The sequence below is a fragment of the Schistocerca nitens genome, chromosome 5, assembly GCF_023898315.1.
Source record: "Schistocerca nitens isolate TAMUIC-IGC-003100 chromosome 5, iqSchNite1.1, whole genome shotgun sequence".
Taxonomy (NCBI): domain Eukaryota; kingdom Metazoa; phylum Arthropoda; class Insecta; order Orthoptera; family Acrididae; genus Schistocerca; species Schistocerca nitens.
In genome coordinates, this window is record NC_064618.1 from 581,992,782 (window position 1) to 582,010,170 (window position 17,389).

General features: G+C 37.1%; 1 protein-coding gene across 1 annotated transcript in view; it reads left to right on the forward strand.

The window, feature by feature from the left end:
* Positions 1-17,389, forward strand: part of LOC126260591 (integrin alpha-PS5-like) — a 563,809-nt gene that overhangs the window by 211,984 nt on the left and 334,436 nt on the right. Inside the window, exon 8 of the mRNA XM_049957927.1 lies at positions 12,121-12,206. Coding sequence (XP_049813884.1) covers positions 12,121-12,206 — 86 coding nt within the window. The remainder of the gene's footprint in view (positions 1-12,120; positions 12,207-17,389) is intronic.

The window sequence follows — 17,389 nt, forward strand, 5'->3', positions numbered from 1 at the left end:
ACTACGAATCAATTGGAATGAAAGTAAATCTAATCTAATCTAATCTAATGTGATGTGGTGAGGAAATTATGTAAGCATAGAAGTGATAGCTGGGAAATCATTGTAGTGAAAATACAGGTTGCAAATGGGGAAATCCACTGAGATAAGTGACATTGGCAAAGGGCAGATTGTTATTACCCGTAGCCTGTGAACAGGTATTTCAAAAATGGCAAAGCTGGTTGAATGTCCATGTGCTATGGTCATGAGCATCTACAGAAAAGTGGTAGAATGGGAGTGAAACTACCACTAGGCTTCATAGAACTTGGGATTTGGAGGATTGTCTGCTTGGTGAAGTAGAATAGGTGGTGGTCTGTGGCACCTCTGATGAAAGAACATGATGTTGGTACACGCTCATGTGTTTCTGAACACACCATTCAACACATATTGGTGAACATTGTGTTTTGCAGCAGATGGCCCCTACGTGTTACTGTGTTGACCTAATGACATTGTCAGTTGTTTTTGCAGTGGAGACAGGACCTGTGGGGTTGGACTGTGGGTCAATAGAAATGTGTCACATGGGCAGATGAATCATGTTTGTGGCCACAACACCATGCCATGGACACAAACTGGTGGGAGCAGTATTATGCTAGGGTAGATATTCTATTGTGCTTGCATGGAACCTGTGGTAGTAACCGAAGACAACATGCCACCTGTGGACCACCTGCCTGATGTCTTCTCTGACATCAATGTCATCTCTCAACTGAATAGCTATTCATGTCTCAAAGCTAGAATTATGCTACAGTGCTTTGACAAGCATGATAGTTGAATTACTTTGATGTGTTGGCCACCACATTTGCCTGATTTGAATCCGATGGAACCCATCTGGGTTTCTATTGGGAATCATCACTGCAGAGGCAAGTCAGTGGCCCATTATTTACTTGAGCTACATGACTTGTGCATATACATCTAATGCCACATACCTCAACAAACTTACAAAGAAACTGTCTGATCTGTGATGAATCAGTGATGTATCATTCCAAAGACAGACAAATAAGCTGCTCGTATAAGCAGGTGGTCATGATGTTTTGGCTCATCATTGTACAGTCAGCTAAAGAAGATATTCCAATTTTACCAGTTCATTGAATCAACACTGTTAGTGCTGTAGGGAATCACAGTAAACTAATAAAGGGCCAAGCATTAATAAGAGAGGGGATTTGAAACATATTAATTGCCCAAGGTATATGCTTCTGTTTTGGTCATGGAGTGGACTTTCTCATGGAGAAATATGCTGCTAGATTTTACTAAATGTAATCTATTTGTCAAGGATGGCAAAGAATAATAAAATTGTAATTTCAAGGGTTTTTTTGTAAAATGATGAAGAGATTGCCACAGATACACAGTTGAAGTTAATGAAAATGAGGTGAGGGAAGGATGAGTGTAAAGTCACTAACAAAGTAAATACACTTGATCCAATTGAGCAGAATGTGAAAAAACATGCTCAGGTTCCTTAGGTACCACACTCCAAATTATTGAATGTATTGAAAAGAAATCAGTCCGTATTCTCCAAGAAAATCAGTAAGAAGTCCAGATGTGTATCCATATTCCAAGTTATAGAACACAAATGGTTTCATACAGAGCCATGCCCAGTACAATGAAGAGAATAGCAGCAGAAGTAAAACTTCAAAGAATGCTGAAAGAATACATAAGTGATAGATCAGATTGTGGTTCTTGTAAACCCTTATATTTAGTGTCAAAAAGAGGATGATGATGTATGGCTTGTGATTGATACATAACCATTATATGAAATAACTGTGCCACAGTCATGTCAGTCAGACATTTTTGAGGAACGACTGCATTTCAAACATGTATAATATAAGGGGCATTCTAAAAGAAATGAGCTGGAGGCTTAATTACAGAAACCAGTACCTGTATGTTAGAAGTATTGACCCTGGCTGATGAGACACTTGTCCCACTGTGACACAAGGTGGTGAATGGCAGTTTCATAAAATTCCCGAAGCTGCAATGTTAACCAATTCTGCACATACAGCTGGATGCCGTCATCTGAGGGGAATTGTTTGCCCCTCAGAGCCTTTTTAAGGGGACCAAAAATGGCATAATCATGGGAGAGAGGTCCATACTGTATGGAGGGTCACCGAGAACCTCCCATTTGAATTTCTGCAGGAGTGTCACGATTATGTTGGCTGTATGATGCTTTGCATTGTCCTGGCGCAGAATGACCCCACAGGTGAGATTGTCTGGTTGTTTTGATTTAATCGCTTGGTGAAGGGTGGTCAAGGTCTGTGAGTAACACTGGGCATTCACTGTTCTCCCATGCTGCAGGAAGGGAATCAAAAGATTACGCCATGTTTGGTCCCCTTAAAAATGCACTGAGGTGCAAACGATTCACCTTGGATGATGACGTCCAGCTGTACATATGGAACTGGTTAACATAGCAGCCCCGGGAATTTTATGAGACAACCATTCACCACCTTGTGCCACAGTGGGACAAGTGTCTCAACAGCCCTGGTCGATACGTCTAACATACAGGTACTGGTTTCTGTTATTATGCCTATGACTCGTTTCTTTTTGAATGTCCCTTATACTTACACAGTCTGGATATAACAAGCAGTTATTGTCATCTGGAATTTGATCCTATCTGTTGTAAATACATGGCTTATCTCTTTAATGACTGGTGATACCAATTTTAAGTGACAGCACCCACATTAAATTTGAAAGTGTTGGCATTTGTGCATGCATTAAATCAAGTAGTAAGAGAAAAAGAATTAAGAAAGGTCACAATCAAGGTAATCTTGTGTGGATAGTGACATGGAAGGAGCATTTATCCATAATAGAAGTACTGCCATTACTGGAAAGTGCTTGATAAGCATTGAACAGAGATGAATATGAATTTAGGTCAGTGTTTGTTTTTGTATTCATGTGAATATGAGCTTGTAGGGCATCTATGGCATACATTCTGACACATGAGGATTGATTTTATTCAAGACTTATCAGAATTTGGGGCTGAGCTCCAGTTGTAATTTGCAAATGCTATGTTCTTCACACACATTGTCATTAAGGTGGGTGAGAAAGCTCCACTAGTGTCAAAGGAAAATAAAGTATTGTAAGCAAGGCCAGATGAGCCACAGTGCCCTATACATCCGATTGCTGAAAGCCTCTTCAGCATGATGGTGATTGCCGACCTACTAGAAAGAATAAAAAGTAGAGTAGAAATTTTATTTATCCTATTTTTTTTTCTTTTTCTCTTTTCAAATGAAGTGCTCAAATCGTAAGAATATCAGTGTGTTGAAAAGAATAAAAACAAATCCACATACATATGTAATATATGTTTTTCTTTAAATATACTCCATTTTTCTTCTTAACAGTTTGTAAGTTGTGCCATTTAATTAATTATTGGTTATTGATTGTATCCTTTATGATTTGCTATAGTTTTCTTGTAATATATACATTTGTAGAGGTCGTGTGGTGAATATTAAGTGCTAGTGTAGTGAACACTACAGATGTTTATTATTTATTCATGATACAGATTGAAAGTAGATGGAATATATTCTCTCAATTTTCTAAGTTTGAATGATAGCTTGAAAGTGATTAACTTTTGGAGGCTATTGGTCCATGTGTGACAGTGCTCGGTACCAGTATCTTCCAAAAATCTGCATACAAAAATACAATTTTTCAGGGGGTCATAACCCACGTTCTGTTCATCACAGAGAAAAGGGGTCAAGTGGATGGAATAGGCCTTGTCCTGGCAACCATTTGTTGACCTATCAAAAGAATGGGCATACTGTAGCTATCCTATAGTACAAGGTCCAAAATTTACATTACACACTTGCTCCAGCCAACACAAATTGAGCGAGTCGGTTGGTTCTTTTGCATGAAGTGTGATGTAGAGGGGACCTTAGGTGGCTTATAAAAGCACCATTTGTTCATGGGTGGTTCCTGTAAAATCCCTGAAAAATCAATATTTTAGAGTGCAAAATATCCATTTGTGGGGATGGCCACTTCTACAATTTCTCTTCATGGCAGATCATTATAATTTTTAACATATGTTCTTAAGCTGAAGTTCTTAGGGAACTTTGAAACTTTTTTCAGTATAATTATCCATTATTGAGATCCAGATGTTTAAAGTTACTGTACTGATGCAGAATACCACGAAAACCAGTTTTTAGTCAGTATTATACACTATTCCACAATAGTCTAAATAAATAATCATAGCAAATGGTTTAAATCGGAGATGTACATTTTGCAGACATTTGTCTAGAAATGCCATTTTCTCATTTTTGAAAATCTGTTGCCATTATTAAGATACCTCCAAAACATTATCATCTTTGGGCCCAAAAAGTACAATTTGTGGGGATGGCCACTTCTATAATTTCTATTCATAGAAAATCCTTGAAATCTTTACCATTTGATTTTTAAGATGACATTCTCAGGGAACGTTGAGACTTGTTTTGCTAAATTATCTGTTACTGAGATGCAGAGGCTTGAAGTTACCATATTTATGGATGCAGTATCCAATCTGAGGCATAAATGTAGTTTTAATGGATGATGTGAACACATGGTCAAGGTTATGGGTCACTACAAGGATTCTGAGGTCACCAAACTTTGTTTTTACTCAGTAATTTTTTTCACCAACATAACACCTTTGTGTGTGTAATGAGCACTTCACACCTATACAAATATGAAAAAAGTGGTGCTGCAATGACAAAAACTGGGGTAAGAAGGGTCTTAACATGCCTGAAAAGAACCTCGTTTTTGGTGAAACGCGATTTATAAGCAAAGTATCCAGAAATAATGTAAAGCCAACAGTTTCGTTTTAAGCATATATTATGCCTATTTATTGTTCTTTGCATGTGTAAAAGTATGTAAATATGTTTTAGAATGCAAATAAACTGCCATAACTTTACTGACCTATAGTATTTCTTTTACACAAGCAGCACACCCTGCCATAGCATGGGAAAGAAGAACCAGTGGAAAAACACTCCTGTCAGAGCACAAAAAAGGCAAATATGTTCCTTTTCGAAAGACTCTGACAGAAAAGTGGGGAACCAACTGCCTCAATCCTCATTCCGCCTTATTCACCAAAATTAAGCCGTGCAAACATGTTCATGCTTCTTTGTGCTGAAAGAGAGTATCAGAGAGACAGTGAAAGTGGAAGACAGAGGAGGCAGTGCCAGTTGAACAGAAACAGATAGGAGACAGTTATGGTAGGAGAGAAAAGGTGGCAATGAAAGAGAAAGAGAGATGGATGAAGACAACAGCAGTGGGGACCAGAGAGAGAGGAGATGTTGATAGCCAGTGAGAGACACTGGCAGTAAAATAGTAAGTGGAGACAAATGTAGATAGAAGTACTAGGGGCAAAACAGAGAGGAGACAATGGATGTGTCAAGACCATATATAGGCTTGAGCCCTCCCAGACCAGGGACATATTTTGGATTGAAGTTTTAAACACATTAGTGTAGGGTGTAGGGAAAAAAGTGAGTTGGAACCAAAAATATTTTAGCTGCTGAGGAATGGTGGATACAGTTGCCAGTGTGAAAGAAAGACGAAAGAAGACTGCGTAAATGAGAGAGAAGACAATGGCAGTAGGATGTACTATTAAATCAGTGGGAGGAAAAGGAAAGGAGGCAGTGGCTGACAGAGAGGGAGAGAGAGAGAGAGAGAGAGAGAGAGAGAGAGAGAGAGAGAAGAGAGAGAGAGAGAGAGAGAGAGAGAGAGAGAGAGAGAGAGAGAGAGAGAGATAGACAGTGACAGTGAAAGAGATGGCGAGTGTGATGACCTAACTACAGAGAGAGTTTGGGCTAAAGGATTTAGAATGTTCTGCATTAAAAGAGTGTGAATATGTTTTCATGCCAAAATTTTTGGTGAGGAAGACAAAAAGAGGATTGAGGCAGCTTGTTCTCCACTTTTCTGACAACGTCTTCTAAAGGGAAATATAATTTTTGTGCTCTGATAGGAGCATTTTTCTAGTGGTGGTTTACATATTTAAACACCGAAAAAATATGGTATTGTGAAGAAATGCTTTCTCAATTTGCATGCTGTACTGAGTATAGTAAATAGATATTGATACTATGTGTAATCTGGGGATAAAATTTAAAAAAATATTGTATTTTGTTAGGATATTTGTATAATGTGGAAGTAAGATTTTTAATATTAAACGATGCTCACTGCTTATAAATGGGAGTATAAATATTCAACTGCAAGAGTGTATTTGCATATAAATAAAGGCAACTTGGTCACACAAAAACTTTAGTTAATGTACTTAGCGTACATTTGCCTATTTCAGAAACTTGGTCTATATCAGGTAAAATGCATACAGAGAACGTAATTCTTAATATCCTTATTTATTTACAGAATTTATTTATTGAATTAGGATTTTGAATTATATACTTTAAATACTATATTATGCTTTAAGAGTAGGTATGAATAGTAATCTTTCCTAAGATTTTGAGAACAATTTAAGAATATTCATTAATAATCATCATATATGTAAGTGACTATTTTGTAATCTTAATATAATTTTTCTATTTTTCTATTTTTTAAAACATTTTTACACAAAAACTGTTTAAAAATGAGTTTTCTGCTGTGGGTAGTTGAAAGATATGTAGCTTAATCTCATAATGTGATATAGTACAGGAGAGCATATGTATTTGTATCAACGATATAGGAAGTAATTTGCTGTGTCAAGAATTCATGAATGCACTTTTGGCATATAACACTGCACGCTAGGATCATCTTCATTTAAGCTCTCTTGTGTGAACTTTTGTTGACTGTTGTCCTGGACTGTCATACTTTTGGTTTATTGTTAGTCACAGTTTGTACTATTCCTTGTCAATATACATCGACAAGTTGCCTTTGTCTTAAGCACTTGTTTAGTGGCACATGATACATAATTGTGTGACAAAAGTATTAATAAAAATGACAAGTCTAGTTGTCTCACAGTGCTTCTGTTGTTTATCAACCAATGAATCCTCAAATTTCAAGTAATGGATGCTACAAATAATCCTGCTGTGACATCCTTTGTACATGGTCTATGTGTTTTAATGGAGAAAGCAGTTTTACGTGCATTTTGTGCAGCATCTCTCTGCCTATAGTCCTATGCTTTATTGTACACCTATTATGCAGTAGTAACTGTTTCCTTAGAAGTTTCTTTACAATGACCATTTGCAATGAATGGTATTTCTTGTCGTGAACTGTTCTACTATGTACATATTTATCCAGTGACTGAACAACTACTCTTTTAAACCTGAGTCACAGTTTCACTACATACTCCTACCCATAGATAAATGTTTTGAGTTTCTCTTTGACATATGACACAACTGCTTCTTTATCTAGATTACTGAACATGTAAAACTTCCTTCTTCCTTTAGCTACTCTTTGTTATTTAGTAATCATAATTGCTACAACCTAAGTCTCATTATCATGGCTATGATAATCATCTCAAGTGGCTTGAGTGAAATTGTGAAATCATGTTACTGATCATAATTATAATATAGTAAAGTGAAAATGATTAATGGAAGATTATTATCTTTTAGACTACCTAAGTTCCAACAATTGGTAGTGGACCACTAGGATGTGTTTTAATTATTACTTGCTCACATTACTTTATTGCAGTATTTTCATGAAATCTAGGTCGCAATTCAGAATTTATGCTTAGAAAGCGGTTCTTTGTTAACAACTTACTACTACTACTACTACTACTACTAGTACTTACACAAAAGCAAATATCATATATGAGGTAAATAACTCTTAAATGTTTCTCATAATTAAAACATAAATCATCTTATGTATATGGAAGAAAGATCCTAAAGGTACGTTTACACTGGGATACATGTATCGCGACATGTATGAGCGACATGTCAATTTGAAGGTACGTTTACACTGGGATACATGTATCGCGACATGTATGAGCGACATGTCAATTTGACATGCCGCGATACATCACCTCATACAAAAATTCACAGAACTTGTATGCGGACCCTCCAGCTCATACATGTCGCGTATACATTTTGTATATCGCTTTTTGGCCATATACGCGACATGTATGAGCGACATTTGAAGAACTCGCGCATGCGCAGTACTATCATTTCCTGTCGTCTTGTCGACAGCCGCTTATTTTGACGATTAGCGCATGCGTAGTACCAGGCTCTTTGGCGGCTGTTTGAGTTTTGAAGGTGCCGACTGTCGTTTCGACGTTAATGTATCTGCATAGAATATCAAAAAGTGCCATATGCAACATTATTCTTCGTGTTTGCGAGGCCATTGTGCAAGTTTTATCCCAACAAGTGAACGTAAAAGTTTTATATATATATCAGAGTATGTAATACATTATATAATTTTTTCATGCATCTGGCACGTATATCAATGTTTTGCTATTATTCCGGCGGCCTCGCGTGATAATGTTGACAACGGATGCCGACAATCGTGTGTGAGGCGTTGGCATTAGCAATCGCGCGACAATGCAAATGTTTTGTCATGAAATCTTCGTTTTACGAGGAATCCCCAGTGGCTAAAAAACGAAGTGTTACTGCCAACTGATCCTCTGGTGGAATCACTTCCCGAAAGTTTGTGTTGGTTTTGGACACAAGAGGAGCCACAAGTGATAACAAACTGCGGAAATCCTCCATACTCATCCTAACATAATTTCTAAAATATGCGCCATCCTCTAGCGTTAATTCGCGAGAAACTCTCTGTGCCACCATCTACGCTTCCTCCGCCTTTTCTTTCTATCATCTTCCAAAAGAGCAAGTGTATCAGCACATAAAAATGTGAAATCTTCCAAATCGTCGTCGGAAGCTATCGCACAGTGATACATATCAACCAGTGTAAACGCACGCTCATACATGTATGAGGTTGATACTTGTCAACTCATACAAGTCGCGATACATGTCGCAAAGTCGCATATACATGTATCTCATACATGTGCCGATACAAATCGCAGTGTAAACGTACCTTAACAGCAACAGTTATGTATACTTATCACCAGGAAGGGAAACAGTACAAAATAGAGTGAAGCAGTCAACAAAGACTACTTCAAACAGTACTGTCAGTTAGGTAACAATGGCTGCAGCGAAAAAAAAAAAAAAAAAAAAAGATTACTACCAGTTCAAGGCTTCCAGTGTCTACAGACTTTTACTAATTCAGGACTAGAGAACTGATCAGCCAGCTTGAAACTTAACAGACTGTACTCTTTAGTTAGAGTCCCCTACCCTCTCCCAAAAACCCTCTCTCACCTCTTCTACTTGTGTCTGAGGCCACTCTGTCCATGACAGTGACACATCAAAGTAGGGGTTGTAGTTCAGGGATGGAACCTCACCCTGCAGTTAGGTGAACTGTCTCTGACCTATATTTTTCTGCTGTCCCTCCCTCTTCTTAACCTTCAATCAATCCTCTGCCCACTGCCTCTTCTATATTTGCTGTATCTGATGTGAGCCAGACAACAACTCAACAGAGTCTTTCTCTCCCCCCTCCCCTTGTTCACCCCCCCCCCCCCCTCCCATTTCTCTTGCTCTCTGCTTGTGTGCATGAAGAATATAAGTTTAATTTGTGTAGATACAACTCAACACAGAATTTATGTGGTAAGTAGTCATATTTAATTTCTCATTCCATTGAGTGCAACCCATTTTGGAATTCTCTTTGTTGCATTAATAATGAATTAGTTGGCTCAGTGATCAAACTTTGTTATTAAAGATTAATAAAACACGTTTAACTGACTATTTCTACTTACAAAACAGATTCGAGGATTAAAATAGGGAAGCACTAATGGGGAAGACATAATTGTGGGGCCGCGTAGTCTGAGGCACCTTGTCATGGCCCACGCAGCTTCCCCTGTTGGAGGTTTGGGTCCTCTGTCGGGCATGGGTGTGTGTGTGTTGTCCTTAGCATAAGTTAGTTTAAGTTAGATTGAGTAGTGTGTAAGCCTAGGGACTGATGACCTCAGCAGTTTGATCCTATAAGACCTTACCACAAATTTCCAAAACTGTGACTGGCTCTAAGAGTGTTATTACTTTCATGATGGCTACACTCATGTGTGAAGGAGAAATCTTTCATCTGAATTAGTGGTGAGTAGTTTTTGAAGTAATAAACTGATCTGTGCATATATGATGTGCTGATTTCAATATATACTCTTAGATAGACATTAAAACCCATTGAGTATGGGTAATTATGTGACAAACAACATAAAAATACAAAATTGGGAAGATGACAGACCAGCTGACTCTCCTTGTACAAATGAGAATCTGATGAAAGCAGGTAAACACGGATTTAAGCTGAGAGGGATTCAGTTCCTTTTCATCTTCTCTTGACACAAGGATTCTGTTCTTTCCAATAGTCATTTATCCCTTGTGGAAAGTAGCAGGATACAACTGGATATTGTCAGCATTTAAGTGGTAGTTATAAGAGTGAATGTCAGTTGAAATATTATTGATATATAGTGAAAAAGGCAATGGACCAAGCAATGAATCATGGTGTACTCCAGAGAGTATCATAATAACTTCTCAGCATAGGCCTGCTGAACTTCTCCTCAGCCATTGTCCACTTGAGCTAGCTCTTGATATCCAATTATTAAATTCTGACTTTAGTCTTTTGTATGGTAAATTATGCAGTTTAGACAGCCAGGTTTTGATTTGCGTGGAAAATTAGAGTGAAGAAAATAGCAGTTGTAAGTTAAGTGTGACATCCGAAACTGTTATCTGAAAAAGGAGTTTGACCTATTGTTGAGCTTACCCAACCAGTCAATCTGTTTGTTGGTCTTTTTATCTGTGAGTATTATTTAATTGGACAGATAAAAAAATTAACTCACCAAGCAGCATCAGAACACACACATAAAAGACTGTTGTGATTGGCAAGCTTTTGGAGCCAGTGGTTCATTCTTCAGGTTGAAGGAGAAGGAAGAAGGGTGAAGGAAAAGCACTGGAGAGGTCTAGGAAAAGAGGTAGATTTTGGGAAAGTCACACAGAACTGCGGGCCATGGGAGACTTACCGTTTGGGATGCGAAAGAAAGACTGATTGTTGGGGACAGCATCAGACAAGATTTGAAAACTTGAGAGTTTAAAGGTGGAAGACAGGGTGATATGCAAGACAGAGATCACTACTAAAACACTGTGCATGTGTTAATAAGAATGTATAAGCTACGTGCATTGTATGTAATGGAAGTGGGAGGAGGCGGTGAAAAATAGACAGGAAAGGCAATGAAATATGTAGAAAACCAAAATGAATGGAAGCGAAGAATAGTTACAGTGAAGAAAAGCTGAGACATAACAAATTAACGTAAATTAAGGTCAGAAGGGTGGCAAGAACCAAGGACATGCTAGCATTACAACATGTCCTTGGTTCTCGCCACCCACCTGGCCTTAATTTACATTAATTTCTTTCATCTCAGCTTTTTTCACTGTAACTAATCTTTGCTTCAGTCCATTTTAGTTTTCTACATCTTTCATTGTCTTTCCCATCTATGTTTCACTAACCCCTTCCCCGTTATGCACAATGCACTTAGTTTACTCACTCTTATTAACTCATGCATGGTGTTTTAGTAGTAATCTCTGTCTTGCATATCACCCTGTCTTCTGCCTTTAAACTCTCAAGTTTTCAAATCTCATCCAATGCAGTCCCCAACAATCAATCTTCCCTTCTCATCCCGTGTGGTAAGTCTCCCATGACCCACAGTTGTGGGTGACGTTCCCAAAATCTACCCCTTTTCCTAGATCTCCCTGTCCTTTTCTTTCACCCTTCTTCCTTCCCCGTCAACCTCTTCTGCCAGAAGAAGGAGCCACTCACTCTGAAAGCTTGCCAATCGCAACAGTCTTTTGTGTGTGTTCTGCTGCCACTTGGTGAGTAGATATTTTATCAATCCAATTAAATAATTTCATCAATAATTGATTGTTTTCTGTGTCTGTGGTGTAACTTTAGCTACACTAATATTACCAAGCTTTCAGTTTTTCAGCATGTTTAATATTTTATTGTTTATTTTACATAAAATAAGCTTTCACTCTTATCTTACTTAAATACTGTTTTTTTCCTGAGGTAACATAATCTCATTTGGAAAAATTTAAGTATATTACAGACTATGAAATCTTTTATATCAGTAATTTTGTTTTTAAATTTTTAATACCTGTCTTTTCCCCACAGGATACAGTGTCTCTTCTGGAAAATTCTTTGATGGTCCAGAACTTCTGTTCGTGTCAAGTGCTCCAAGATCTGACCTCAAGGGTGCTGTAAGAAATTTCATTTCTGGCATATTCTCTTAATTCAATTAATAATTTATCAAGTTTATAAAGGCCACAATGAAAGTTTTGAGAATGAATAATTTGTGATTGAGTGTCATACTTTCAAGGAATGCACATGATTACAGTATACAGCCTAATCTAACATTTAGAGCATTTTATACAATGGTTTCTGTTTGGTTTATGAATGGTTTTTAATGAAAATCAGTGCCACCTGCAGTTGACTTTGGAATATTCTTCTGTTTATACAGCCATAGTTTCTTTTTTTTAAATTTAGTCATGGAAGAAATTCTCTTCATGCTAAATGCGGTCACTCACCAACTCTCACTCTAGATACAACATCTGTGAGCTGATAATACAAGTAATTGGATTTTGTCAATAGCACTTATAATTACTTGCCTCTCCTCCTCACTTCAGCCTATCAGACACATTCTATGGCAGTGTCCATATCTAACATCGAAACATTGTCTTCTCTTTACCAACGGCACAGTCCATATGAATTCAGGATGGCTAGGAAATAATGTTTACCTCCGTAGTCTTGGATGCTATTGAATTTAGCATGTGTTAAAATGAAGGGCTAAGTAAAGAACATGTATTTTTTTGTTTTCTCCAAATAAATTTCTGCTCTGAGATACAGCCCTCCAAAGATGACACTGTGCATACTATTTTGAAGATGAGAATTTTGGAAAATTTTTAAAATGCTATACATCTGGAACAGTTTTAGATATTTTACTAAGTTTTTTTTATTTGAAAGATAGTTGCTCAATGATTACAAAGAAACCCTCCATTTGGACTTATCTGTCAAAGTTCTTTTACTATAGTCTTCTGAACTTTTTACAATTTATGCAATTTTTTTTTTTTTAAATGCCGATCCATAAAATTTTGATTTTTTTTTCTGTTGATTAGTACCATATAGTTCTATATTCCCTGAAAAGGAGAGCTTCAGCTTTTAGGTTGAACAGGTTTTATAAACAATTTGAAATTTTTTCCATACATAAAACCTATTTTATTACCACATTATCACATAACAGGCTCATACAAATCAGAACCTAGCCTTATTTAACATAATTTTAGTCTTGAAAGACAAGTAAGAGACTCATTTTTCAAGCATTTTAAACGGTTCCAAAATGTATGTGAAAGGTCCAAAGACTTAAAGGTTTCAATTTACACAACTTCTGTGCACTCTGTTTTGCAATGAAATTAGCCAGTCAATGAACTAAAACTGTATTCCATTGCTTCATTATCTTCCTTTGGTATAGAGTGATGCCTTTCTGTTGAACGAATAGAAACTGGAGTGCTTACAGTGTTCAAAACATTGTGAATAGAAATGAGCACTGATTGTTGGTGTCCTTCAGCTGGAAACCTATATTCAGTAGCTGGTCCATTTGGTAGCAAAAAGTTCACTACAATTTTGTTTAACTCATAACTGGTGTCTATAATTTCTGCAATCCACAAGTCACAGCCATATACACACACCACAAACATACCCCTTCTCAGGTTGCGAATCTGAATGTTATCCTGCTGTTTGTGAGGTGTTGGCTGAACAAACGAGATTTCTTGTTTCTTGCTCTGTAAAGTACATGAAATATGAGTTCGCCCATCACTTTGGGTCCAAAAATGTGTCCTCTGAATCCCTTTCACAGGAGTGGTTTGTTTGGACCATTCTTCTTTTTTATGCTCAAGGAACTCTTTGATTTCTCTTTGGACAAAAGAATGAGGGCTGTGAGTGTGTAAGATTTCATAACTCTCATAAAATCCTCAGCATTCTGAATTGCAGATGTATTTGGTCTGGAAAGATTATGTTTTGTAGCATGGTCCTTCAGCAGACCTCCTACGTCATCACAAGGCCCCTTCCCATGACCAGTAGCACTGTATACTCAGTCAGTTGGCACAAGCAACTTAGTCAATTCAAACAGCTGGTAATGATTTGTAAAATGACTTGGAGCACCATCAGAAATAATGATGATCTTCTCTGCCCCTGTTTCTAGTTGAAGAATTTTGCACATTGCTAGCAAAGCATGTGCTGAGTCATGTCTTGCATCATCACTTACAACTGCAACAATTGTGGTCTTGTTTCGAAAATATGTCACCCCTGTAAAAATTGACAACTGGTCATTACTCCAATGATATGCTTGTACTTCTTGTGGGAGAGTTACAGACCAGTTCTCAATAAAATTGCACAGTGATGCACTAAATATAGTTCTTCAGACCGTACACACACTTTCACTTGTGCGATGCTGGTGTGTTACTGCTTTCACTGACCATTTACCAAGTTCATCAATGAAACTGTCAAAGGCAACAGTATTCTCAATTAGTTTATCTTCCTCTCATGTTGCATATGTAATTTCTGCTGTTATCTGCTACATCTTCCAGGCCAAGTGTCCTTTCCAGGGCAGTCACCACATTCTTGAAACAAACAAGTCTCTCACTTTACATCACAGTTTACTAATGACTTCAAACCACCAACCATGGTGACATATGTCATTTGATCCAGTAAGTTTTTCAAAGTTACCACACAAAGTTCAAAATTTGTGCAGTATATAAGTAAACAGACATCTCTTGGTGGGTGTGTACCTACACACTTAGGTCATAGTGCATAAAATTTTGATCTTCCAATATGTGAAGTTGCACAGTTGCTTTTATAAATTGAAAAAGCTCCTTTAGTACTGCAAGTCATGTAATTCTTCACTTTCACAACTTTTTGACCTTCAACTGCTACAGTTATAGTGTCTTTTTTGTTGGCGCCCTGTCGAGAACAGTTCCACTTGTATTCCAGATAAAATGACTGCACTATCTAAACTTGAGTTGCTTCTACAGCATGCCCACAATATGGATGTGATCTTCCAAAGATTTCTTTTACAGACCTCACATTTCTTGATTTGATACTGATGGAACGTGGTTCAAAATCGTTTTTTGTGAAAATGTCTCTGGAATAATAGTTAAAACTTGCACCTTTTCACTGTAGGATGCACAATATTCAATAGCTGAATTGATAATTGTGAAAAATTCCTGGCAGGAGGTGCGAGACTGCTTTGGTTCATTTTTTTCTGAAGGTGGAATTTCTAATTAGAAGAGTGTGATCAGTTTTGCTGTAGTGTATTCATCCATAGCTTTAGTAATTTCTCTGTACTTTCTTGATGCATAGAGCTTATGACCTGACTTCACTGACCATGGTTTCTTAACTGGACTAACACCTACCTTTGTAGTTGACTGATTCAGGGCATTTAATTCTTCCTATATTGATGCAAAATCTGCATCATCTGCACCATGGGAGGCTTCATCTTGTTCAGATACTATCATTGGTGTTATTCTGTCAAAACATTTAGAACACAAAAAGTCACATCTTCACTTTGAAACAGAGTCTTCAAATGAGAACACTTATTCCCAACCTGTACAAAGTCTGTTTTTTTGTTTGGCTTATATATCACTCTTTTATGGATATGCAAATAGTCAGCACACTTCACTCTCCTGTGGCCCCAGTCAGAAGACATTTCAAACAGTACTTTCGACTGTGTCAATTGGAAAATTCCTCACGAAAACACAGAGCTCACTGGATGGTCTCAGATTTCTTAAAAGCCTCTTCAATAAACAAATTAGCATTTAACAACTACAATACAGAAACCAGCAATGAACAACCATGACAGGAAAGTACAACAAAGTATAAGAAATATCTGCAACAATGAAAGAGAAAAGAAATAACTGCAACAAAGAAAGTGAAAAGAAATAACTGGAACAAAGACAATAGAAATGAACATTGTAACAAGGAAATTAGTACGAAAAACTTCAGTGAAGACATACATTACCCTTGGAAGATAAAAAATTGATTTTTAAAAATAAAACCTGTCCAGCTCAAAAGTGGAAGCTCTCCTTTACTACATGGTAGTAATCAACAGAAAAAAATCTTAAGTTTTCTGGATTGGCATTTCTGGAGAAGGAAAAAAAAATCCCTTAAATTATAAAAAAATTAAAAACGACAGAAAAATAACTTTGACAGATATGTCCAAATGGAGGATACCATTGTAATCATAAAGCAATTATCTTTTAAATAAAAAATACTCTAACAAAATATCTAGAACTGTTACAGAGATATAGCATTTTAAAACTTTTTCCAAAATTCACATCTTCAAAATGGTGTTTGCATGTCATCTTTGGAGGCCTGTCTCTTGGGGCAGGAATGTTTTTGGAGAAAACAGAAAGATACATGTTTCTTACTTACTCCTGAATTTTAGCGTATGCTAAATTCAATAACATCCAAGACTATGAAGGTAACCCCCCTGCCTGAAGTGATATGGATTATGTCCAGCTCATTTATGAATCCATTGACACAGGATCTTTCCTTGTATTAACAGAAGATCTTCTCCACTTATTTTTCCTTTCAAGATACTTCATTTCAAGTAATATGCTGTGTGATTACAGTTTGAGGTTTATCTTCTGTAGAAACTGAATTACTCATTCTTCTTACTGTCAAGTGATGTTTAGTCTTGGAATACAAGATAGGACATACACTTCAGCCCTGAAATCATCCTTCTCTGCCTTTGTTATCTCAGTATGCTTACCCATCCTTACAAACACTTCTCAGTTGAAATTGTTTATGATTCTTGCTCTACTTAATATTTCCCAAAATGTGCATCTGTGCACACTGAAGCAATCTAAATGAGTGTTTAGTGAGACATATGAGACACAGAACACCCTCCTAGATGTATTTGAGGTTGGAGACAGACTACCTGTGGGGTAGTAGATAACTGCCTTGAATTTGAACCTTGCAAGACTGCTATATCTTAGCCTGACTATACTGACCTTCTTTGGCTTGATAGGTAGTGGATTTCCATTTTAGTATTTTCAAAACTTTCTTGAATGCATTCTCACCTGCCCTTGTAATTTTCATAATTATAACATGCTTATTGATATGCCTGGGTGGGCTCGCAAGCCAGTGTGTTGCTAAGGATTGACACACTACCATCACATTGAAATGAATCAACAAGTTGCATAGTACCACAGGGTTAAAGCTTGCACATGGGGCTACATCAATAGGAGTTCATTTGAATTGTAAATGATTTGCTCTTGAAAAATAATTAATTAAGAGTTAATATAGTGAACAGTTGAGGGAGTGGCTCACTCATGTAAGAAAGTGTAAGTTGTAAAAGTGGCATTTGAATGTGGGAACATTGTTTTTT